A 24,692-nucleotide genomic window follows, 5' to 3' on the forward strand; every position below is an offset into this window, starting at 1 on the left:
TCCCGGCACCCGCCAGCGGCCCTTTCCAGCGGGGATCCGCGTCCCGGCACCCGCCAGCGGCCCTTTCCAGCGGGGATCCGCGTCCCTCCCCCGGGCCGCGGCGCCTTTAAGGCGGAAGCAGCGCGTCACGCGCGAGGGGAGTGTAAACAGGAAGCAGCCGCCCGGGAGCGGGGGTCGGCAATGGCCGCCGCCATGAGCCGTGAGGCGCCGGGGCCGGGCGAGGACGAGGCGCCGGGAGCGCCGGCGGCAGCGGCGGCGGGAGGAGCAGGAGCAGCAGCAGCGGCAGCGGGAGAAGGCGAGGGGCGAGCGAGGGGCGGCGGCTGCTACCTGGCGCTGTGCGCGCGGCCCGTGCACTTCGAGAAGGCGAACCCCGTGAACTGCGTGTTCTTCGACGAGGCCAACAAGCAGGTGGGGGCCGCGGATCCGGGCCTGGGGGCTCAGCCCAGCCCGCTGCTGCTCGCCTGCTTGGCTTTGGTTCCCTGCCCGGCTCTGGTTTCCTCCCGTCCCCTCCCTCGACTGCCGGGCATGAGCCCGGTTGTTCCCCTTCCCGCCGGGTGCTGGCTCAGGACCTGTCACCGTGCTAGAGGCGGTAGTTTGCTTTTTTTCCCTTCACCAATTTATTAGGTTGGATTTCACCTGCCTTACTGCCGTAAGGTCTTTCTGGAATTCATCGGAGTCAGCACTTTTCCTTTCTGTTCCAAGTGTCCCCACATGACTGACAAACTTTGTCACTTTGCTCTTAGCTTAATTACCCTGATTTTTTTCACACCCCTTTCAATTCCTGTAATTCAATGTATTCATTAAAAAATGAATAATTACAGCGTTCCTTGTGGCACAGACTTAGGCGGTCATTTCTTGGCTTTAGTGCTTTTAAGCATATTCTCCTTAATACCTGTATGGACTCCTGAGAGTTCAGCTCGGTATAGCTAAAAGGTCTACAGCCTGTCATGAGGCTTTATCAATGTGGATACATTTCACTGTCTAATTCCTGTAACCGTTCTTTGACCTCAGCATTCATGGAATTGGAACCTTCAAGCTTTCTTCCCCATAAAGCTGTCATGGATTGATTGCCCCATGTGTGGACATGTTTGGAGAGGGAGCAGTATTTCTGGGGTGTGTTTCTTGCTGTTGCACTCTGTTCAGAATGATGACAGAATCATTTAGTTTGGAAAAGGTCTCTGAGATCATGGAGTCCAACCTTTGACTGAACAGTACCTTGCCAACTGGACCATACCACTGAGTGCCACATCTTCCCTTAAACACCACCTCCAGGCATGGTGACTCCACCACCCCCCTGGGCAGTCCATTGCACTGTCTAATCACCTTTTCAGGGAAGGCATTCTTCCTAATGTCCAACCTAAACCTCCCCTGGTGCAGCTTAAGGCCATGTCCTCTGGCTCTGTCTCTGGGGAGAAGGGGGGAACCCCCAGCTGGCTACACCCTCCTTTCAGGGAGTTGTAGAGAGTGATAAGGTCTCTCTCGAGCCTCCTTTTCTCCAGGCTAAACATCCCCAGCCCCCTTAGCCACTCCTTATAGGACTTGTACTCCAGACCCTTCCCCAGCTCCGTTGCCCTTCCCTGGACATGCTCCAGCACCTCAATGTCCTTCCTGAACTGAGGAGCCCTGAACTGGACACAGCACTCGAGGTGTGGCCTCACCAGTGCCGAGTACAGGGGGACAATCACTGCCCTGGTCCTGCTGGCCGCTATGGCTGATCCAGGCCAGGGTGCCGTTGGTTTCTTGGCCACCTGGGCACACGCTGGCTCACGTTCAGCTGCTGTCAACCAGCACCTCCAAGTCCACTGGGCCACTTTCCATTTATTTCTTCTTATAATCCATTGTCTTACATTTTGTGGGCTAGTTGAAATACCCTGTTGGGAGATACTGTATCATAGTGTGGGTGTGATATAACTACATAGAAACTGGTTGTTGAGAGCTCACTTGAAGGATTCATATTTTCCCATGTAGATTTATTTGTCTGTGTTTTCTTGTTAAGCTTAAATAGTTTGATTTCCATTGTGTCTCTGAATCATGTGTAACCAGCGTTTCAATGACAGTTTCCCATGTGAGAGACCTGCCCATGCAATCTTCTCATCTTGCAGAGATTAAGTGTTGCCTTCATTTTCTATCTACTTAAAACCAAAAGTAGTTAAACTAAGTATTTGTCATTCTAATAAGGCTGTGGATTTGCTTGCAATTTATAGTCTTGACACCTGTATTTCCTGCCTGAGCATAGCAGACTGGCAGCATGGCTGATAGTACAGAACAATGTCCCTGTTACCCTGAGACCTGATCTGTGTGCCTAGTGCTGCTGCACATACAACAAGTACCAATAAGGCATTTTTCTGCCTTTCTTCTTCTAAGCTAGGTAAAGGTTGTAACAGCATGACTTTTCTTTTTTTTTTTAATGTTATCTTATTCCAGCTCAATACATGTCATATCTGTAGCAGGTTTTCTACACATATATTTGAAGTTGTGCTGAAGGAATTCTCAGTTGCTAGGGCATGTTGGCTGAAACTCCTTAGGTACATGCAAGTCAGCAGGTTACTGTTAAACTATTCCTATTTAATAACGTGTTCTGACACAATTAAGCTCCTGGGTCATTGAGTTACATCTCTTTCCAATCCCCAAGATGAGCTTATTTTTGTTTTAAACAATGCCCTGATGTCTCAGATACTTTTACTAGTACCTGACTTAGAAAAATATAAATATAAAAGAAATAAAACCAAGATAAAGGCTTATATCAGATTTTTACTGATTTAACTTGCTCAGTAGTTCAGAACATGCCTACAAGACTCTTGCAGTACCATGCAATCTGACAACTCTAAGTAAACTTGGAATTCCAGATTATCTCTGTGAACTGGCGGATCTGCAGAAGAACAAAAATTGTGTCTTGTAGAAAAAATTAAAGATGTGGCTTATAGAAGAGGCAGCACGTGAAGGTTATGACTTTGAAAGAGTTAAAAATATGTTCAAAACTTTTTTTGTAGGTTTTTGCTGTTCGATCTGGTGGAGCTACAGGAGTTGTTGTTAAAGGTTTGGAAGATAGAAATCCTATTTCCTTCAGGTAAGGCCCCTTTATCTTGGGATAGAATCACGCAATCTTAAAATTATGTGGTACTTAGTCCTGGTCTACTGTAATTCAGGTATAAAACTTTAAAGTAGTTCTTTCTGATCATATTTTGATTTGTTCTTAGATATAATCTTGCAATTAAGGGATTATGCTTTTCCCTCCCTATAGTCTTCTGAGGGGAAGAAGTAATTAGGCTGTAGCTCGTTTTTTTTTCAACAACAGTCTTTTATTAAAACATGCTATACATATGAGAGAGTGATTCCTAAAGCAGCAATGACTTAGCCAAGGATACAGTTCAGCAGGTTATGCCTGTGATTCAAGCACAATGTCCAAACCTAGATGTAGGTTTCTCACCTTCTGTTCCTTGTTTAATCTAAATTGGCTTCTTCTGTGTCTTCCGTTTCTTGTGGAAACATTTTTTGTAGAATTTGACTACAGTAAACTATTTTTACATATGTCTCTGTTAAGAGTGATGGCTCTTTGCACTCTGCTGTGTAAGGAAGTATTCTTTTACGCCACATCAATCCAGGTATGGATGAAGCAATTTATAATCAAGATGTGTTTACTGTGATCTCGTGGGTATTGCGTAGGGCCTGTCTTGAAAGTTGCTGGGTTTATTTTACTTTTTTGTTTGATTACACTTGTCAATCCTGAAGGAGCTGAAAATGCTTACTAAAATTCATGATGTTCCACTATTTTCGTACTTGGCTGTCTCACTCTCTTTGGCTTGACTTAATAACATATGCTGGAGGAGCTATATACCTTATTTGTGCCAATTGTGCTGATGCTTGTTTGGTAAGAATACATTTTTATTGATTTTAATGGTGTGAAAACAGCCTCACTCTCCCTTTAACATCCAAAGTTCTTCCAGAGGCTGTGTCCTAATGGGAGAGCAAGGAGGCTTGTGTCAGCTAGCAGGAGTTCTGGAAGTAACAGAGCAGGTTGCAGGATGTTGGTGAGTGTCACAGAACTCCAGACTCACTGGGACAGAACTGAAAATGCAGGTTTGGATAGTCCCACAAGTTTTCCAGTTCCACATCACAGGCCAACAGAACTGAGCATTTGCAGTGATTTCAGGTGCTAATTTGTGTGACCTTAGCCATGATTCTGTAATTGATGTGTTCAGGACTTCTGAAGAGTGAGCTACCATATTCTTTCAGTCTGGGTTTTGAATACATTACTGGCAGGCAAGAGTAATAATCTGTATTCAGAAGCATTTGCAGTGCACTTTTTTTCCTCTTTCATTGTCTTTTTTGAGGGTATATTCTTTAAGAAACTATTTTAGATAGTATTTCCATAACTTGTGTTTCTTTCTGTACAGGATGGAGGACAAAGGAGAAGTGAAGTGTATCAAATTTTCCTTGGGGAACAAGATCCTGGCTGTGCAGAGAACTTTGAAGAGTGTGGTAAGAAACCTACACCCTGCAGCTAGGGAATTGGAGCTGGAAATCATCTACTTCCAGAGTAGAAGTCTCTGAGACAAATGTTCAAAAAGTCTGTTGGCTAAAAACACTCTAGTGAAAATTCCTCCATCATCCTGAGAGGCTGGACAGGCAGCATTGTTTTCTTGCTAGTGTCATCATTTAAGGAAAAGTGTAAGGGGGAGCCAACTTCTGTAAAGAATTCTCTGGCAAGGGTGGAGTGGAATATAAGCCAAGTTTTTCATATATCTGTATCTATATCTATCTCATCCAAAACAATCTGATAAACTAATATCTTTTCTTTTGTATCTATGTAAGTATTTTGTCTGTGCTTCATAATTGCTAATACACTTAATGGGTGTTTTTGCAGGATTTTTTGAATTTTATTCCAGATAGCCCTCAGCTAGAATATACACAGGAATGTAAGGTGAGTTAAATGTCCCAAGCTTATATGCTTAAGTGAAAATCTAAAGTTAATTAGGCTGGTGACCTCTACGCTACAAGAGAACTAACTGAGGTACCTTTCAAAACACTAAAGGAAATGAGATATGTAGTCACTACTGTCTACCTAAACTGAGGTGAACAAACAAGTATTAACAACACCATGAAAACCTTCCCAGTCTTGTGAATGTAATTGTTTCCTAGAGGAAGCAGAAATGCTGTGAAGGCAACAAATGTCAAGGTTTGGTAAGGAGAAGAGACAAAGTGCTGATGATACAGAAGCAGTGGACAGTGATTATATTAGTGCCAGATATGTTAATGTGGATGTTTTATCCTAATGTCACTAAGCAGTAATAGTAAGCTATTACTAGTTTTTGTACTATGTTTGGTATTTTTAAACAATCTTTCTAATGTTTTGATGATTATTTTACCAGAAACAAGTACCATTGTCATTGTTTGGTGTTTTCCAACTTTTAACTAAAACAAATTACATTTGTGGGTAATAGAATGCTAAAGTAAATTTTTATATGTCTGATTTGCACAGATCCCTTTATCCCTGTAGTCTTTAAAGCTGAAGCACTGTCTGCTTCATTATTTAGGACTATGAGTTTAAGTAAACCGTTCTAGAAAAATCTTTATGGTAATGAAACTTCTGAGTGTAATAGTAGTAGATTCTGAGTGAAGTCATGGCAAAGTTTTCCACTTCGTTTTTAGTTTCTCTAAACATATCTTCCTGCTTTTCATGTCAGGAACTGGTTGAATTGGCAGTAGAGTTTGAAGCTGAGGAACTTAGTTTCCTCTAGGGTGAAAATAAAATTTGATCGTGTAATAAACTTGTAAATCTTACATGCTGCCAAAAATCCGGGTTATACAGTAGTTGTGTTCATATGTAGTTTGGGAATGCTTTATAAAAGCAACTGATGCATGCTGGGTGTCTGGTTGGCCAAAAGTATTAACTCCAGAGATTGGATACCTAAACTGCCTTTGGTCTCGTGTTCTTCATTTAGTAGTATTAGCTTATCTGAATAGTTAATTTTTCCAAGTAAAAGAGTGTTTGTTTGCTTGTTTGTTAAAAGACAAAGAATGCCAATATTCTAGGATTCTGCTGGACGAGTTCGACAGAAATTGTCTTCATCACAGATCAAGGAATTGAATTCTACCAGGTAATACAAATAACTCCCATAGGACATGCTTAGAGACTTGAAAATGTAAATTTGTAACAGCATATTTGAATTTTTTTCTTGTCTCTGTAATTGAGAAAGTGTACTGGTTAAAAAAAAAACTTCTGCCATTTTGTTTTCAGACTACAATTTTTAAATTTTTTTGAGAAGAATACATTTTTAGGGCAGAGCAAATTTATCATTTACAGGTTTTAAAACCTTGTATAAAGGAGTACTCAACTAAGTCTTGAGAACTCTTAGATTAAGAGATGCTCTTGGCTTGTATGGAAATGAATATTTAAATCTAATGTGAAATACCACTTCATGCAAAACAAATCAGCATTGGGGAAGATGTGTAAATGCTTAAAAGGTGGCAAAGAACAAATAATTGACTAGCTAGAATAGCTGCAATTTGCAGAAGAGTTTCTTCTATGTTGACCTCATTGAGTTCCTCCGTGTAATTACCTTTGCATATGTTTTTAAAGATGTCTAATGAATAAATAACCAATTCTGACATTCATGATGAGGGATATTTAAACACTTCAAAAAAAAAAAAAAAAAAGTTGGGCACTTTGCAATAATTTCAGTCCTGGAGCCAAGACACAATGTTTCTAAGAATTACTAATAACTAATACTAAAGAAAGTAACTGAAAAAGCAGCATTATTTCCTGCTGATCAAAGGGGAAAATATATATTTAGCACCTGAAAGGATTATGAATGTCAAACATGCAGGTAAAAGGACCAAATCAAGTAAGTGTCTTTTTAAGGAGAGGATATTTATGCCCTTAAAATGAAGAGAATTAGTTTATATACTTAGTTCTACAAAAGATTAAGGAAGCTGTGAATGCAGTAAGAATATTGTAGGAAGAACTTTTTGATAAAACTTCACTAGTTGTTTTGATGCCTAGGTTTTAACTTCTATATTTTCCTGATTCTGTACTGCTTAGAGTGTAACTCTGAGGTTTCTTGTAGCTTGCTAATTTCTGTACACTTGTGCTAGGTAGACATAACAAAGCCTCTCCTGGCCTGCTCTCCAAGGTCACCCAGACCATCCTAGGCCCAAAGAGTATAATCCAAAGAGCCTCTAAGGGGGGGGCAAGCTGAGGGGAATTACATCATTGAACTGAAGCTTTAATTGGAGAATTAACCCTGATATACAAATGAACCAAACCTATAAAGGTGTGAAGAACTCATGACCTGTCATCCATCTTGGGGTCCATCTTGGCAATAGCCTCTGGCCCCAGGGGCTACTTTGAAGGCCTTTCAAATAAATACCTATTTTATTCTTTTACTCCTGTCCAGTCTCTGTGTCTAGGAGGCCTCTTAAGGCATCAGTTTCAAGCTAGGTGTTTTCTCCATTGTGCACAGAATGTATACTCAGGTCTGGATGAGTGGGAAAACACAGCACCTTTGAGCTCATTAGGATTTGATGTGCTTTATTTCCTTAGCTACAGTAAAGTGGGGCCTAAGCCATAATTGCCAGGTTTCTGATGTTTAATTCTAGCATGGTAAATGTCTTTACGCTTAACTGTTTCTCATTAACATTCCTTGCTCCTGTGCATTACCATTTATGCTGTTGGAATACTGGTGGTAACATAATGCTAATATTCTGTGTTTCCAGGTATTGCCAGAGAAACGAAGTTTAAAGCTTCTGAAGAATCAGAGTATTAATGTCAATTGGTACATGTATTGTCCAGAGAGCTCTGTTATCCTCCTTTCAACCACTGTCCTTGGCAATGTCCTGCAGCCGTTCTATTTCAAGGTAAAGGGGTGTGTTCCAAACTTTTCATTTTAATTTTTTTTTAAACTGCTTCTTCATCCAAATATTCTGTTGCTTGAATTTCTTCCAAGAGTGTATGTGTTCACATCCTTGTATGACAATAAGCAAATCTATAAGGTATTTCCTAGGTGATGGCTTAAATTAGGTAATTCACCCTTTCTTACATGCTCTTTGAAAAGTGGTGTGTCCAGACAAAGCTGGACAGTTGACCTTGAGAAAGGAAAGAAAAAATTGGTGACTAAAATATTTTACAACTTAGATGTCTTTAAAGAGAATTTTTTTCACTTTAATAGGTATTTATGATTTACTTTTAATATGAACATTTGCTCTCTGTAGTATGAAAAATAAAAAGTAAGGGCCTTTCACTTGTGATTATAATTATAACCTTCCAAATATGACTGGATGGAAAAGAGATAAAGAAAAAAGATAGCACTTAAGAAACAACTGTTGTCCCAAGCCGAGAGAGAGCTTTGTCTACAGTAGTTATTTCTTTTGGTCTTCTTCCCTGTGGGCAACACTTACTGTGTTACTGGGAAAATATTTTTCATTTTATCTTGGAAAAAGTGTGTTGTGAGAACTAGAATCTGTTTTAAGTTAATGATGCAGTCAGGTGATTTTAAAAATGAGGAAAGGAACTACAGCATTTGTCTTGCTCCTATGAATGGATTAGGAAGATTTCTGTGGCAGTTTAAGGGTAAAGAGATTAAAAGGCAGCTTATTCACATGGTTTGTGTTAATCTTGTGTAGGGTCTGTACTGCATCCTGAATTGATGTTCCCTTAGGTGTCTGGGAGGAACCTACTAGCCGCTCCCAGTTTTCTTTTGAACATCTTAGGTTATGGTTCCCCCTTCTTCACAATTTATGTCAAGTTGCAGCTTGAAGCTAAACAATTTTTATCTTGTGTTCAGAAGGTAATATTTAAAGATCTCCTGAGAAAGGTCCTGTACTAAAATAATATTTGAAAATAGAGATCTAGCAAAGGAAATAGTTCTGTAGTATTCACACTTCACACTCAAGAATGAATCAGTAAGAATGGGAAGTGAATTTCAGTAGAAACTTGGGAAACTCTGAAAACTTGCTTAAATATAAATTCCATAGAAAAGAGGAAGAGGAGAGAGGAAGCCTTGGGTAGGAGAAGGGGTATGCTGTAAGGAGACGATGAATGGTAGGAGGTAGTGATATTTTCTGCTTCCCAGGAAGCAGTTATTTAAGAGTAGGAGCATATACTTTTCTGGAAGAGGGAATGTAAGTTAAGAGAACTGCACTTTTGATATCTCCAGACCAGTTGTACATGGGATTTGCATACAAATTTGTCTTGACTTAATTAAAATAGAAACATTTTTGTAGCTGGAGTTATAAAATCAAGACGGTAAAGCTTCTGAAGTTACGGAAGTGTGTTAAAAATCACTTGGGGGTTTTTTTTGGTAAAGAAAGCGCAAACCCTTTCTTTTGGACTATGGCCGCCCTTCGCCTGGTGGGGGCGCTGGTGATACAGCGTTCGGGGAAACGCGGCTCGGCCCCGTCTGGTTCAGGCCGTGACAGTTCTTGTTTTGCTGTTTAACAGAGTGGGACCATGTCAAAGCTATCAAAATTTGAAATTGAGTTACCTGCAGCACCCAAGTCATCCAAGCTCAGCCTTTCTGAAAGAGATATTGCTATGGCTACAATGTACGTATCTCACTCATCAGGTCTTTCTTGGGAAGGTGGGACAGTTCGGGAATTCTGGGAGAAGACAAAAACAATACGATGGTTGCACTTGTTTCTTGTTTTAGCAGCACTATTGCACTTCAGTTACTGCCTTGAACAAAGCATCTAAACAACCCTCTTGGGGCAAGGTGGGGAGGGGAAGGAAATGGAGAAATCTTACGTGAAATTGTTCCCGATTACCACAGAAGTTTAGAGAATGTTTCATTTTTTAGTTGATATTTTGATAGAGGAATCGTTCACAGATGCTTAACTTGCATGGGTATAGGTCATGCATTGTGATGTCTTTTCACTTTTAATTAAATTATCACCTGACGTAGGTAATCTCATCTCTTCTTTTAGGATAAAATGCATGGCTCTAAGAGATTGGTAGAGCTTTTAATTGAAAATAATGCTTTAATCCTGTTGTCTTGTTAGATACGGGCAGCTTTATGTTCTCTATTTGAGGCATCACTCAAGGACTTCCAACAGTACAGGAGCAGAAGTAGTGCTCTATCACTTACCCAGGTAAGAGGAGAATGAAGAACAGTAGTGGCAGTTCCCATTTGTGTCAGGGTGTTATGGTTTAATCCCAGCTGGCAACTAAGTACCACCAGCTGCTCCCCCAAACCCCTGGTGGCAGGGGCACCAAAAGGTAAAACTCTTGGGTTGAGATAAGAACAGTTTAATAAGTGAAATGGAGTAAAAACTATTAGTAGTAATGAAAAGGGGGTGGAGGAGGGAATAAAACCCATGAAAAGCAAGTGACACAATAACAGTTGCTCACTGCCCAGCCTGTCCCAAGCACTGATCTGTGCCTCCTGGCCCACTTCCCCCCGTTTATTTACTCAGCATGATGTCCTAAGGTATGGAATATCCCTTTGGCCAGTTCAGGTCTGCTGTCCTGGCCCTGCTCCCTCCCAGCTCCTTGCACACCTGCTTGCTGGCAGAACATGGGAAACAAAGAAGTCCTTGATGTAGAGTAAGCTCTGTTCACAACAGCTAAAACATCAGTGTCTTATCAATGTTTTTCTCAAACTAAATCCAAAATACAGCACTGTACCAGCTCCTAGGAAGAAAATAAACTGGGTCCCAGCAAAACCAGGACGAAAACACGTCTTTTATAGTCTAAACAGGCTTGTTGACCAGTTCTCATTTCTCTTTGTTTCCATAGAGAGGGCTCCTGTAAGAAGACACATATTTTAAAGCTGAACAGAACTGGGAAGTTTGCACTGAATGTAGTGGATAACTTGGTGGTAGTACATCATCAGGATACTGAGGTCTGGTTTATTTATATTATGTTGTGCCGTAACTTTGAGAAGTTCCAGGCAGGTTTTAGTAACACTCTAGAAATTACATTTCTATATTCTTAGCTTTGCCAAAAGCCAGAGTATTTGCAGGAACAAAACCATAACACTGTAAGAGATTCAAATTTATCCTTTTATCTTGATGGGCTAACATACAATCAGGGTTGTTGGTAATGCCTGCTTTCTTCTTACACTGTTCTTGCTTCTTGTCAGTTTCTTCTGATGCTTTGCTGCTGCACTGTGTAGGCTTTTAAGGCATTATACAAAGAGGTAGAATTAAATTGGATACTAAATTATTAATCCTGGGAAACTTCTCATATTTGAATGATAGTGTTTCTATGACACAGACTTAGGCTCCTTTAGTTTGAATGCCTGGATCTGTAAAAACTTGTATGAAACAAGCCTTCTTGTCTTACCATAGGTAAACCTTCTTTGTCTGTAGCCCCAGTAGCAAGGCTTGGTCAGTGGTTAAGCTGAAGTGGTACTTTGCTCTTAACTTGGGAAAAGGCTTGGACTTCTTGTATTGTGTTCTCTTGGACAACTTCAAGAACTGGGGCATGTTACCTCCTTAGGAGGGTTAATTGATGTTTCATTTATATTTCATGTTAATTCTACTCATTAGCATTTAACCCAGAGCACTTTCTCCCCAGCGTTTTGGTCAAGGTATAAACATGACTATAGAAACCCAGAAAACATTACTCACTTTGGCTTTGGGAGACACCAGTAACTGAAGTTTCACTGGCACTGAAAGCAAAGTTGCTTTCCATGGTGGTCCATACTGGGTAGAAGTGTTAGTGACTTGAGTTGAACAAGACTGAATGGTAGAAGTATGAGAATATCATAGGAAGATACTGGAAACTGGGAGGAAAATGGTGCATCCATGACTAAGCAGTGTCAAAGTCAGGTGTCTTTTTACCAGGGCCTGTAATGACAGTTCCAGGGGCAATGGTTTTAGACCAAAGGGGGATAGATTTAGATGGGATGCAGGGAAGCAATTTTTACCCTGAGGGTGGTGAGACCCTGTAACAGGATACCCCATCACCAAAAGCGTTCAAGGCCGGGTTGGGTGGGGCCTTGAGGAACCTGATAAGTGAAAGATGTCATCACCCCCAGTCCATCCCTTCCAACCCCAACTATTCTATGATTCTAACAGAGAATACAAGATGGAAATGTGAAAGGCAGACTGAATGCATGTAAAGGGGTGGTGATTCACATTTGTGAATACTAATTTCGTCTTTTTAATTGCAGACTTCAGTTATATTTGACATCAAGCTAAAAGGAGAATTTGATGGCTCCACAACCATCCATCAGTTTGTACTTCCACCTCGATCAATACAACCCTATCAAATACCTGTAGCAGGTAGAACCACTATATAATGAATAACCTAACACTTAGCAAGAGTACTTAAATGTAACAGCTCACATACAGGAGTGCTTCAGGTTTTAGGAGGCTGCCTACTAACACTTGAGTTATACATATTTGAGAGGGTGAGGAAGGAAGAAGGTAAGAAGCAATTGAGCATAAGTTGGTGTTCCAACTGTGCGCCAGCTACAGAAGAGTTGCTGTTAGAGGTGCGTGCTTCTTATAGTACTCTGCTTTTACTTTGCTTGAAAATTGTTGGGTTTGGGGAGTTTCTTGGCCATGACTCTCAAAACTTGTGGGTGCTCAAAAGCACTTCATGCTTTTCTGGCTTAAGTCAGGATTACATGACTTAGGAATTTAGAGGCTGAAAGACAACACAAGCTCAGAATCAAGTTTGGGACCTGTTTAGAAGTAATGCTACAATCAGTATTAGGACTTAAATGGTTAGATTCTTCTTGGATTTCTGTTCTCCAGCCCTAGAAGTGTGACCCTCAAGCTGGGAGTAACTAGAAATAGTCTGAGCACAGTTTCAGTAGCAGGTGATAAAGCAGCAAGGTTCTCTTTGTAGAAGAAAAAGGTGCTTCTATACAAAAAGATTGCATATTAAAAGCTCTTTAACATCTGAGAGCAAGTATGATAAATCTGCAGGTGGAGACCTGTATTAAACAAAAGTTAGGATCAGAATGTACAAACCACTGCTCCTTTTAGAGAGTATACATTTAAACACAGCAAATGGAGTCTGTGTATTTAGAATTACAGTACTAGAGCTGGAATATTTATGCATGCATTATTTCACTTGGCTGAAAAACAAGAGAGTCATGTTTTGAAGGATTTGTTTGCCTTCTCAGTGTCAGATTTTCTTTGTAGATCTGGCTACACAAATGGGTCTCTCTTTTTGACTGCATGCTACAGTGTTAAGATCCATAGTTGCCTTTTCAGTATAGGAGAGCTGCCAGAGTACTACTGCTCTTCACCAGATGTTATTTTTTCTGCAGGCCCAGCTTCTGTGACAAGTCAGGCTCCTGTTCCATGTAAACTCTGTATCCTTTAAATCCTCTCAAAAAGTAAAAACTTCATTCTAAGTATCAAGCAGGGAAGAAGGAAGCATTTGCTACCTTGGCTCCTTAACAGAGCAGTTTTAGCCAATTATGCACATGTACTTCAAGACAAAATAATATGCTTCATAATAGCCTCATAATGCTTTCACAGAGTTGTAAACACTGAAGTCTAGTATAATACCACATTTCCTGATTATTTGAGACACATGTATGAAATTATTGAATAAGTACATTTTAAGATTGAAGGCATCATTCCAAGAAGATGGTTCAAAACCTCAGAAGTAAAAGTGACAGTAAATGAAAGTATGTTAATGGGATCTGCTTCTCTACAGTAATGTGAATTCAGGAGAAACAGTTTAGAATCAATGTTAATATGGATGTTAAAACTTTAACATTTAGATTCTTCTTCTTGGATTGTCTTTCAACCTGATATTATCATCAGTGCAAGTGAAGGTAAGTGGTGAGCTCTTGGACTCTACAGTATTCATTATCAGGGGGGCTAGGGTGTGCACTTTCAGTGCACAAAGCAGCTTAAAACTTAAGTGGCTTATTAGGTACATCTGCTGAGTTGATCACTCTTGGTAGTGATAACTGAGGATGATGCTATCTCTACAACTTTTCAAGGGTAATGCTGCTCTAAAATACAGGCTTAGAAAGGCAAATAATCTAGATTTGTGTTCATTTAAGCGTGGAAAAATTGTATGTCTAGGCTATACTGTACAAGGCAATTCACTTTGTTTACTCCTTCAAATCAAGGTTACCTCTGGAGTCTTCAGGTGAAACTTGAACCTGTAGTTAACCTCTTGCTAGATAAAGGAAAACTAATGGATTTCCTTCTCCAGAGAAAAGAATGCAAAATGGTTATCCTGTCTGTATGCTCTCAAAGTAAGTTCAAGTGTGTTGTCTGTATCTTGAAAGTACAAAACTGCTTATTCATACTCACCCAAGTTAGCTAAGCTAGTTTTAGGTTTGAGATCACCCCTGAAGTGACCTTGGTCCTGTGGGATGTCATTTGCCCCAACTACCCTCAGTCACTATTCTAAAGGAATTTAACAGCATGAAAAAATTAACTTTCCCCCCTTGCCCCCACCATTCAATTCAAATATACCTGACATGATTGAAAGTGTTGCATAAAAGTTTAAAATTAAGTACAGAATAGAGATCACCTTTTGAAAAAGGCAACATTCAAGCCCCTGGTTACTTCTCCTCACAGCTCTTCTTTTCTTTTTATCTTTTCAGTGCTCAGTGAGCCAGAAAGAGGATCACTATCTGTGATTGCAACTGTTTTTGACAAACTGAATCATGAATACAAGAAGTACTTGGAAGCTGAGCAAAGCTATACTATGGTAAACCATGTTAGCTAGAGTGGCTTACAGAGACAGGACAATTCTGTTTGCTTCTCAGGTGGCATGAAGGTGCAGGCATGCTCCTTTCTACTTAGGAAATTTAGGCTTACCTCAAAAGGTCCTGACTGCCTCAGGCTCCCAGTAAAAGTCTACTGTGCAAAGTGATCCTCACTTAACACTTGTGAGTTAATATACCCCAGTGCTTGAAAGCAGAGAGAAGGTAGAAGCTGAAAAAGCAACTGTGAATCAGTAACTACTACCTTGGTTTCCAAAGCACTGATTTCACTGCACACTGTATCGTGGCGTAACATAGGCAGTCCTGATACCTCGCACTTACTTCTGTTAAAATACCCAATTTGAGTACTAGCTCAGAGTACAGTCACATACTCAAAACTCTTGGAAGCCTGAGGGCCTGTGGCAGTGTAGTTAGCTTGATTCATCTCCTGGCTTTGAGGTATATAATAGCAGCTCTATTTATATAACTTTAAAGAGCAGTTCTAAATTTAATATGAAAGCCCTGCTGAACAAGATGCATCTTATATAATGTGACCACAGATATGAATTTCCTTGTTAACAAAACATATTTATAGTTATGTTTGGAACAGAAAACAGTCTGTACAAGTGTGACTGACTTGGAACTGTACTACAACACTACAGTTTTCTTTCTAAAAGACTTTGTTTTCTCCTAGGTGGTAGAAACAGGCCTGAGTAGAAGTAATCCACTCCTGAAACGTCCTGTCCGCACTCAAGCAGTTATTGACCAGTCTGATATGTACACACATGTTTTATCTGTTTTTACAGAAAAGAAGGTAAGTTAATTTTAAGGGCTAATTAAATAATTTAAAGGGCTAATTTGGTAGCAGTATCAGAACAGCCAACTTAAGTTGACTGCTTGAAATTGGCTGCAGGAAGCTTTGTTAGGATTAGGATATTTTGATGCCCATTCTTATGGGGTTATTAACAGAAAAGCTATGCAAGTTCCCACTAACACTTTCTTCCTTGTCCAGGAAGCACCCCATAAGTTCACTATAGCTGTCTTGATGGAATACATTCGCTCTCTCAACCAGTTCCAGATTGCAGTTCAGGTAAATCACTTATGTGCTAACTACATTGCCCCATTCTGTGAATGGGGCAAGTCTAGTCTTGGTCACATGTGCAAGTCCTATACAACACTGACTTCTAGATTATAAAAACATGTATAGAGACATACCTTTCATTGTCTTCTTCCTACATTCACAGCACTACTTGTATGAGCTGGTTATCAAAACCCTTGTTCAACACAACTTGTTCTACATGCTCCATCAGTTTCTGCAGTACCATGTGCTCAGTGACTCAAAGCCTTTGGTATGTAAGACAAGTAGCTCCAATAAGCTAGTGAGAGAGGTGAGAAGTCTTCAGAATTTTAAGGTTATTTCTACTTTTGCCCTAGGCTTGTCTCTTACTTTCCCTGGAAAGCATTTACCCTCCTGCACATCAGCTCTCGCTGGACATGTTAAAAGTAAGCACTTCTCACTCTAGTAACTCCATGCCAGATGTGGGTTAGACTGGTCAAACAGCTTCCCTGACCAGGCTTGAGGTGACTAACTAGCATCAGTCATTTGCATGCATTGGAAGCATTGTCTTACAGCTGTGATTGACTTCACAGAGGCTTTCCACAGCAAATGATGAAATAGTGGAAGTTCTGTTGTCCAAACACCAAGTTTTGGCTGCCTTGAGATTCATCAGGGGTATTGGAGGACACGACAGCATTTCAGCCCGCAAATTCCTCGATGCAGCGAAACAAGCAGAGGATGAGATGCTTTTCTACACCATATTCCGATTCTTTGAGCAAAGAAACCAGCGGTTACGAGGAAACCCCAGCTTCACACCAGGTAAGCAATAAGCAGGTTGACCAAGATACTCAGTTGTACAAACACAACTAAGACTTGTTTCATTTCCAATCCAGTTGAGCCTATATTAGAAGATAAAACTCATGGTACTTTTTAGCCTATGTTTTGTACCTACCTTTAAGCACAGTTCCACATTAACTTGTCTTACTCCTTTGTCTGCTGCACCCAGGAGTAAAGAGGCTGAGCTAAACATAAACTCGCAGATGAACCTTTTTGACTTGCAGCTGCTCTCACTGCATAGCTTAGCAGAGCCATTATCTCCAATTAGTGCTTTCTCCTGAAGTCAGCAACCAGGTTGGGAAACCTTTGAGTTCAGTTGTCTATTTCCACTAATTACAAAAAATTCAAGCCCTGTTTTATGCTACAGTTCTTCTTCCTTTAAAAGCCAAGCCAAACTTTTGCACCAGCAACATGTTTGCAATCACCAGACATGCTGTTGGCACAGAATCCCACCCCAAGCTCTTGTATCTTGACAGTAAAGGGCTCTCATGGCTGTGAATCTGCTGGTTAGACACATGAACTAGATACAGAAACTAGATCAAACATCTGCTTCACCTCAAGAATGAGTCACAGAACTGGAAATACCTCAGTATTCCAGTGCTTTCTATTTGTTCAACTCCTGTACTCAAACATGTTAAAGATAAGAGTTAGTACTAATAAATTAAGGTAAGTGAAACTACACAATCTTGGCTCTTGGTTTCTGAGTTGTAAAGTGAACATTAACTTTTATTTTGTCCCCCTAAGGTGAGCACTGTGAAGAACATGTCACCTTCTTCAAACAAGTTTTTGGAGAACAAGCTCTCATGAAACCCACAACATTCTGAAAGACTCTTCCACTGAAATGTATAAACTTAATTTATTGCATTTAAGTAGATTTTTGGACTACAAAATTGCTATTTTATAATAAAGTATATACAAGACATTTTGGCAAATAGTACTAAAAATATTACAACTTGTGATGGCTTCCCCCTAAAAATAGAGACAAAAATTGCATTGACCTGCATTTAAAATTAGTGTCAGTAGTTTAGCAGTCCATTCTCATACACATCACCTCAATTTCATTGACAAAATGCTATTCAACTCTCACTACAGCTGGTTTAGGTTTCTGGAGAAAAAAGATGCAACCTCTTGAAAACAGAAGTGTTTTAGTAATATTATTAACACATCTAGTAATACTGCTACTTGAGCCACACTTAGCATTTCCTGAGTTTAAAGCTATGTCCAAAGCTGCAGCTGGTATCTTCTAGTTGAATCTGTGCAGGAGTCAAGTCTGTGGTGGTTACAGTGTGATAGTCATAGAACGTCGCTGCGCTTCAGTTCTTAAGAGCTGGGCCTAAGCCACAGTTCAAGGAGTCCACTGAACACTGTTAAAAACTAGAAGTAGAGGAGTCTCTCCCGTTCTGTACCTCTGGTCCTCTCTTGTGCAGCACGAGATTTAGCTTTATTTACTGATGGGCCTGAGTGAGAGAGAACAAAGTTATCCAAAGGCTCCACATTACAGCTGATCAGTCATCAGGAAGCATGCATGATCTTCGTGTCTAGGGCCAGCTTAACATTCAGAAATGTGCTTCTGCTCAGCTGTTAATAACTCTCAGCAGCAACAAGGGCAGTGATAGATGAATCCCCACCAGTCTTAAACTGAGCCTTACTTAATGGGGTTAAGTCTACCTTTAAGGACTATACATGTGCATTGCCAAATTCAAGAGGACAGTGCTTGGACCATCCTCACTGCAAGGTATTACAGCTGGTGATGGGGTCCGAGGCTGTGACCCAGGAAGAGGTGACCGGTCCGGGGAGATGGTCCCGAAAGGAGTCGCCTTCCCGGGGTCCGGTGTCTTCCTCTCAGCTGCTGGCAGAGGGGCCCTTGCAGAAGCTGTCAGCTCTTTAGTGATATCAGCTCGTGATTCCAGCTCAGCTCTGCAGGGCTGCCTCCAGGCCAAGCCAGACCAGAGAGAGAGACGAGAAGGCCTGTGTGGCTGGTTCCACACGGAAGGAGCTTTATTGTGGGTCCCCTCCGGCGAAGGGGAGAGCCAGGGACAAGAACCCTCTCTGAGCCACAGGGGCCCATTGATCTTGCTTTTATAGGAACACAGGGGATCAGCAAGGGACCAATGGATTACAGAGGGTCTGGGACAGACCCATGGGTTACAGAACGATCTGCATAGTGTCTCCCAAAGGATTGTTGGTCTGCCTTTCCTCGCCATGACCCAAGAAGTAGTTGCCTTTCCAGGGAGTCCTGCTGGGAGATTGAGCAATCTCCTTATCTCAGCAGACATCCCTCCAGGGCAGTGGCTGGGCATACCCCACAGCAAGGCAAGATTGTTCCTGCATTTGCAGGAACAGTGTCCCACGAGAGGTTTGTTACTTCCACCCTCCATCCTGTCCCCAGGTTGAAACATGCAAATCATGCTGCTCTCTGGGGGCCACAGGGGCCCAGCAGCCACCTTCACAAAGCACAGCAAAGTGCAGCCACGTTGGCCAGGCTATGCTTGCTTCAGTTCAGCAAGCCCACCACAGTGAGCTTACAGTGCCACCAGTCAGCCTCTGCTTTCCAAAAGACAGGCACCTTGGATGAGAGGGGCACATTTAAGTGCTGCTTTTCATCTCTGCAGTCCTTTCCATGGCATGGAAAGTCCACAGACAGCAATTTTTGTTTGAAGTGTGGTATAGAACAGACTGTCACATCTTACCTATGTAACTAAGGAGAACTGGAAGAAATATCAGTCCATGTGTTGCTCCCAGCACAACCATAGCTAGATACATCCTGAAGTAGAATATCTTGAAGATTTGAGATTTGGAAAAAGCCAATACTACAATTCCTCCAAATTTGGTCAGTGTGATACCACTGAAAACCTGGCAATAAAAAAAAAGTGTTTTAAGTGGTAAACAGAGCTTTAGGTAATCCATTCCCTTCAAGTATGTAGCATTTGGTAACATTTCTGTGTAATCTAAAGCTCCTATATGTAGTATTCCTCCTGCCCTGCCAGTCTAGAACCAAATCAAGATGTACTCAGGAGAAGAGTTCATCTTTTTGGTCCCACAGGACAGGCTCAGTATGATTAAAAATCCACTTTGATCTCTGCAGCCACCTAATTAATTTTTGCTTGAGCCAGATACAGATGAAAACCATTACTTAAATTAACTTGTGTTCCAGTGAAATTCTGTATGTGGCTGCAGTACACATATCACAAGAACTGTCCATTCCAACCCCATATTTAGTTTAAGATCAGTACTGCCTAAACACTGAGCCCGCCCTGCTTGTTTTCTACAAGCTCCAACTGCATCCCATATTCACAACAACCTTTCCTAGTCACCTCTGACTATCTGGAAGAGAAACACTTGAACTTTAATGGGACAATTTGAGGTTTATCCAAACTACTAGGTCAGCTAAAGCATTTAGCTCTTCTCTACTATTAGGTAGTAGTAACATGAGATTAAAAATGAGTCTTCATCATCCCTATTACTAGTAGAAGCCTGGGTTGACCTTAAGAGCTTTAAGCATTCCAAAAAGAAAAGGCAAGGCCATCTTTATGTCTTAAGACTATCATCTATAATATTTCTTAAAATAGTAAAGCTGTTACTTGGCTACTCATTTTTCCCTCCCCACCCAGCAGATACTCACTGAGCTGCCCATGTGAGACAGAGCTTCTTCTGCACGCTCTACTCGACTGCCCTTGGTACTAACAGTGAATGCTCTTGTCACATGACTGCAGAATTCCACAGCAATACCACAGCTCTGGAGAGTGAAAAGAAACACGCATGAAAACACCAGTTAAAGGAGCACTTTGATGGCAAGGTCTCTCTTCAGAATTCGGGATGGGCTAGAAAGATTCCTATCAGCTGTGATCAGTCCTCAGGGTAAAGTACCATGGGAAGTTACAAGCTTAGTGTTAGTTGCTTCCCAGAGGCTGTTGCAGGCACTGTGTGGTGTTTTACCACCAATCACTGCTAACAGACAAGCAAACAGGAAGCAGAACATGACATTGTTTCAGAGGTCAAAAGTTTCCTGATGTTGAAGCAAGCTGGCTTTGATGCAGTGCATTGCAGTGAACATTGAACACTAGGATCAGTTTACAACTATCAGGTGCAATAACACTGCTTTAGGATAACACTGAATGTACATCCTGATTTGATACCATAACAATTTAGCTGATCAGTCATTTACAACACTAACTGAACACTTAGCTAATCTTGGCCTTACCTAGTAGATGCATGCTTGACCATACATCTAACTCTAACATGGGCCAGCAGTTTACACTAACCCTCAGACCGGCCACAAACCTCTAGAGAACACAGTAAGCCAGAGCAACCAATAGCTGCTTGCTGGAGCTAATTCTGGAGTGCTTTACCAAGGCTCTCTCTGTCCAAATGATTCCATCCACTTATGCAAGAACAAAACTGGTGCTAGCATATCCCAGATCTACTCTGTAGAACATAAATATAGCAGAAGCCTTAACACAGACTTATGCATCCTCCCCCTTCAGCATGAACCACCTGTGTTGATGTGGAGCAGCACCAAGCCTAGATAGCAGCAGTAAAGCTGTTGCTGCAAAACAGGAGTGACCTCCACCAGAGGCAGTATAGCTTCAGTTCAATTGCTGTATTTTTATCAGTACCAGGACTAGTTGTCAGAATAAACTTGTTTTCTCTTCTTCTAGATGTGTTAAGATAGTTCCAATTACTGTTCAAATGCCTGTCGAAGTTTAGTAGCAGAATACTGCTCAGTATCTCGAGTATATATGTAGGACACAGAACTGCTCAAAACTTGGAAAGAGAAGCAAAGGGATGTCTTGTTGACTTACCATGACAAGATTTACTAATGAAACTGCATTCAAGCTGATGCCCCAGAGCCACATCACTCCAAACATGTTGACGATGATCATAGCAATAGTTATTGAAACCACAACAGCAGCCCATACTTCAAAACCAAGAAGCACAGTTGTCACCAAAAATATTGATCCCAAGGAGATGCAGAGGTTAAAGATAGCATCGTGCACAATTGTCAAGTATTGTTCATAGAAGACATAAAACACACTGTGGAAAAGAGAGAGGTTGGCATTAGCTGTCTTCCCTTTTGTATGCTAATATTAGATCAGCTTCTGTGCTAAGGATAAAGTAGCTCCCCCCTGACAGAAGTCACCAACAGAACCTGGCTTCTTTGTATCAGTGGAATGTCATGTAACAGCCAGCATTCTGTAGGAGTCAACTCCTCACTAATACCTCAAATAAAGATTGTGTCTCAAAGTCAGGGTAATTCCCATATTTCAATATAAGCAGCTACAGTAGATACCAGGAGGTAGGTCCTCAGATCCACTGTGATATCTGCAGGAGCTACTGCAGGTGGACCATAAGTACAGGTAGGATCCTTTGATGCAAAGAGATCAGTATTTCAGATGTACAGATACCAACTCCAACACAATTTTAGTGTAGTAGTGTTATACTTGACATTGCTGCTACATTTGCTTTACATTTAAATAACTTATTTGAAGTCAATACATTCACATCACAGCTTGCAACTACCCATGCCAATATATCTGCTTATGTTAGAACTATTGAACCCTACTATAAAAGCTAGGAAATGCCCAAAAATGGAGCCAGAGCTACCTTTGTAGTGAAGGATGTAAGTTAGTTATCGATTACAGTAAAAAGAGGTCTGTGCTACAAATGTAAATTTTATCTTTCTGGTTTTACTAGAAATCCCCAAATCTCTGCATTACCTTCTGCTAGGCAAAACTCAGGTTTCTAAGATGTTATTAGCCAGCTCCTTTTCTGTGTTGCTCAAGTATTTGTCACCAAGGCAAGAAACATCTAATCATACCTGTAAGGAAACACCCGGTAGTTCTTCTCTTTGATGCCCATGGTTTCAGTAATGTTGTCTGCTATAATCCGAGCTTTCCTCATAGCATCAATAAAATCAGATGATGTTTTCAGTACAGTATGGTAAGTCATAAAGTAAGTGGCTCCAATGTCAGTTTTGTTGTTTATAAAGTTGACAGCAGAATTATAGGCAGCATGTCCTCTATAAAAACAGGGACATATTAGATACCAGTGTCAGCACCATTGAAATTTATTAGCTTTTATAATCTTATGGAATTATAGAATGGTTTGAGTTGCAAGGGAATATAAAGACAGTCTAGTTCCACCCCTGCCATGAGCAGGGACACCTTCCACTAGACTAAGGTTGCTCATATCCCATTGCACCTGGCCTTGAACACTCCCAGGGATGGGGCACAACTTCTCGGGGCAATCTGTTCCAGTGCCTCACCACCCTCATAGGAAAGAATTTCTTCCTAACATCTAATCTAAACCTACCCTCTTTCATCTTAAAGCCATTCCTCCTTGTTTATCACTACACCCCCTTGTAAAAAGTCCCTCTTCAGCTCTCCTGTAGGTGCCCTTTAGAGGGCTAACAGCTGGTAGCTGTTTCCAGCAGTTTCCAAAACTATACAAGCTTCAGAGCACAATACATTTCAAGATGGCACAGGATATTCTAGACCAGACTGACCATAGACATTGTCTCTCTGTACAGGGAAAAGCTGCTATTCCATTCAGTTGATGATGCATTTGTTCTTTTCAGAAAATAATACAGAACTGGTGACATGTCCATGTTTGTATGGCTTTTAGGAGGGCATTAGATATCTAACCTTGCAGACAAAATCCAGAGCAAGTATCTTTGATGCACTGGTCTGAGCAAGGTCTATAGAATAAGGCTCTTACCCTTTGCCACATTTAGGATTAGGGTTGTCCGACAGGAACATTGGCAAAAAGGTCATGAAGTCTTTGCCCTGTGGTCTCTGCTTGCCTTCTTGAGTCAGTGGTCGACAACTAGTGCAGGATGGATCGCTGACTGAAGAAATATAGGATAAAGGTCAGCTACAGGATCAAGTATTCTTTTTCCTAACAGTACTAACTTCTGACTTGCATTACTACATTACTAATTCCATAAAAAGCATTTTTACTGACGAACTAACTGATCCATCCTGAAATTCCATATAAGCTTCGTAGTCCTTAATTTTATTTATTGCTACTACTTTATTTATTGTTACTTTTATTTATTGCTGTCAGAGACCTCTTACTTGTGCATTTATCTTCATTAGATCTGATGAGAATTGCACCAAACTGAAGGACCTGAATAAAACCAAAGCACCAAGTTTGTGTGCTCTAAGAAAACCAACAGAAGGATCAAAATTTTTACAGCAAGTTACACTGGCTGTCTAGGTAGGCTGTTTCCAACCTGCAGCATTCCAGCAGAATATTTAAGCTCACTGGAACAGCAGTTCAAATAAATTAAGAGGGCAATTCAAGAGGTGCCTCCTTACAATAAGGAAAGGTATTCACTTGGCTCATACCATGAGCAAATTTTTTGGCTGTGAAATGTATAAACCAAGCTAATCCACTAGCAACTGGATGGATGCCAATACCTGAAGCATTGCAAAACTGCCCAGTGGTATTGTAGACTCTGCAACAGGACGACTGTGGCTTCACCCAGTCAAAGTAGTCATCAATCCAGGACGATGGGGCATAGCCTATCCTCGTGCTAATAAGAGTAACATAACATATCCATCATCAGTAATTTTGTGTTTCACTCCAGAACACGTCACTTGATCTCTCCTGTGCCACCTTATGCCATGTCAACTCATTCTTGTCAAATCTGCTCAGTCCTCCATATAGTCCCATGCTCTAGTACCCCATCCAAGAGCCATAGTGCTCAGGTAGCTCATAACACTGCAGCTAGCAAACAGCAGGAGCGTTTTCACTGCATCCAGTTCTACTGCCAAGCTCAGCTTTCCATTTCCCTGCCCACTCTGTTCCCCATCCTATTCCACACCCTGTTGGCTCAGTTTTCAAGCAAAGCTCCTCCTTCAGTTAGGCTGAAATGAACTACAGTAGAAGGAATTGGGAAAAGACTTCCTTGAGTTGTTAGCTGCAGAAAAAATTCCTGCTTAGCCTCCCTAGGCTAGCCTAGTTTATTCACCAGGTTTAGAAGCTGAGCATGCAGTCATTTTCCAGAACATCATAACCCTACTGAGAGGTTTTCACAAGTTTCTCTTACTACCATTCCAAGATTCCTTGAAGGATCAAGCCCCTTTTCCAAACCCAAGTACACCAATGTATCCCCCACCAGTCCAGAGAGGTTTTATCCTCACTCTAGAAGACTGTCACACAGCTGC

General features: G+C 41.1%; 2 protein-coding genes across 2 annotated transcripts in view; one reads left to right on the forward strand and one right to left on the reverse strand.

Annotated features, from left to right (window-relative positions):
* Positions 1-17,443, forward strand: RMC1 (regulator of MON1-CCZ1). The gene is made up of 20 exons (XM_048289618.1): positions 1-408; positions 2,991-3,067; positions 4,395-4,479; positions 4,865-4,921; positions 6,012-6,098; positions 7,717-7,857; positions 9,440-9,543; positions 9,997-10,086; positions 10,733-10,838; positions 12,114-12,225; positions 13,224-13,268; positions 13,686-13,739; positions 14,043-14,171; positions 14,526-14,632; positions 15,322-15,441; positions 15,640-15,717; positions 15,872-15,976; positions 16,062-16,130; positions 16,278-16,503; positions 17,266-17,443. The coding sequence occupies exons 1-20, from the start codon at positions 181-183 to the stop codon at positions 17,343-17,345; spliced, it is 2,100 nt and encodes a 699-aa protein (XP_048145575.1). The 5' UTR covers positions 1-180; the 3' UTR covers positions 17,346-17,443.
* Positions 17,359-24,692, reverse strand: part of NPC1 (NPC intracellular cholesterol transporter 1) — a 27,623-nt gene continuing 20,289 nt past the window's right edge. Inside the window, exons 19-25 of the mRNA XM_048289617.1 lie at positions 23,943-24,058; positions 23,239-23,368; positions 22,340-22,540; positions 21,324-21,555; positions 20,144-20,257; positions 19,212-19,374; positions 17,359-17,978 (exon numbers count right to left, since the gene is read on the reverse strand). Of these exons, the coding sequence (XP_048145574.1) occupies positions 17,896-17,978; positions 19,212-19,374; positions 20,144-20,257; positions 21,324-21,555; positions 22,340-22,540; positions 23,239-23,368; positions 23,943-24,058 (1,039 nt within the window). The 3' untranslated portion in view covers positions 17,359-17,895. The remainder of the gene's footprint in view (positions 17,979-19,211; positions 19,375-20,143; positions 20,258-21,323; positions 21,556-22,339; positions 22,541-23,238; positions 23,369-23,942; positions 24,059-24,692) is intronic.

Source organism: Corvus hawaiiensis, chromosome 30 (genome assembly GCF_020740725.1).
Source record: "Corvus hawaiiensis isolate bCorHaw1 chromosome 30, bCorHaw1.pri.cur, whole genome shotgun sequence".
Lineage (NCBI taxonomy): Eukaryota > Metazoa > Chordata > Aves > Passeriformes > Corvidae > Corvus > Corvus hawaiiensis.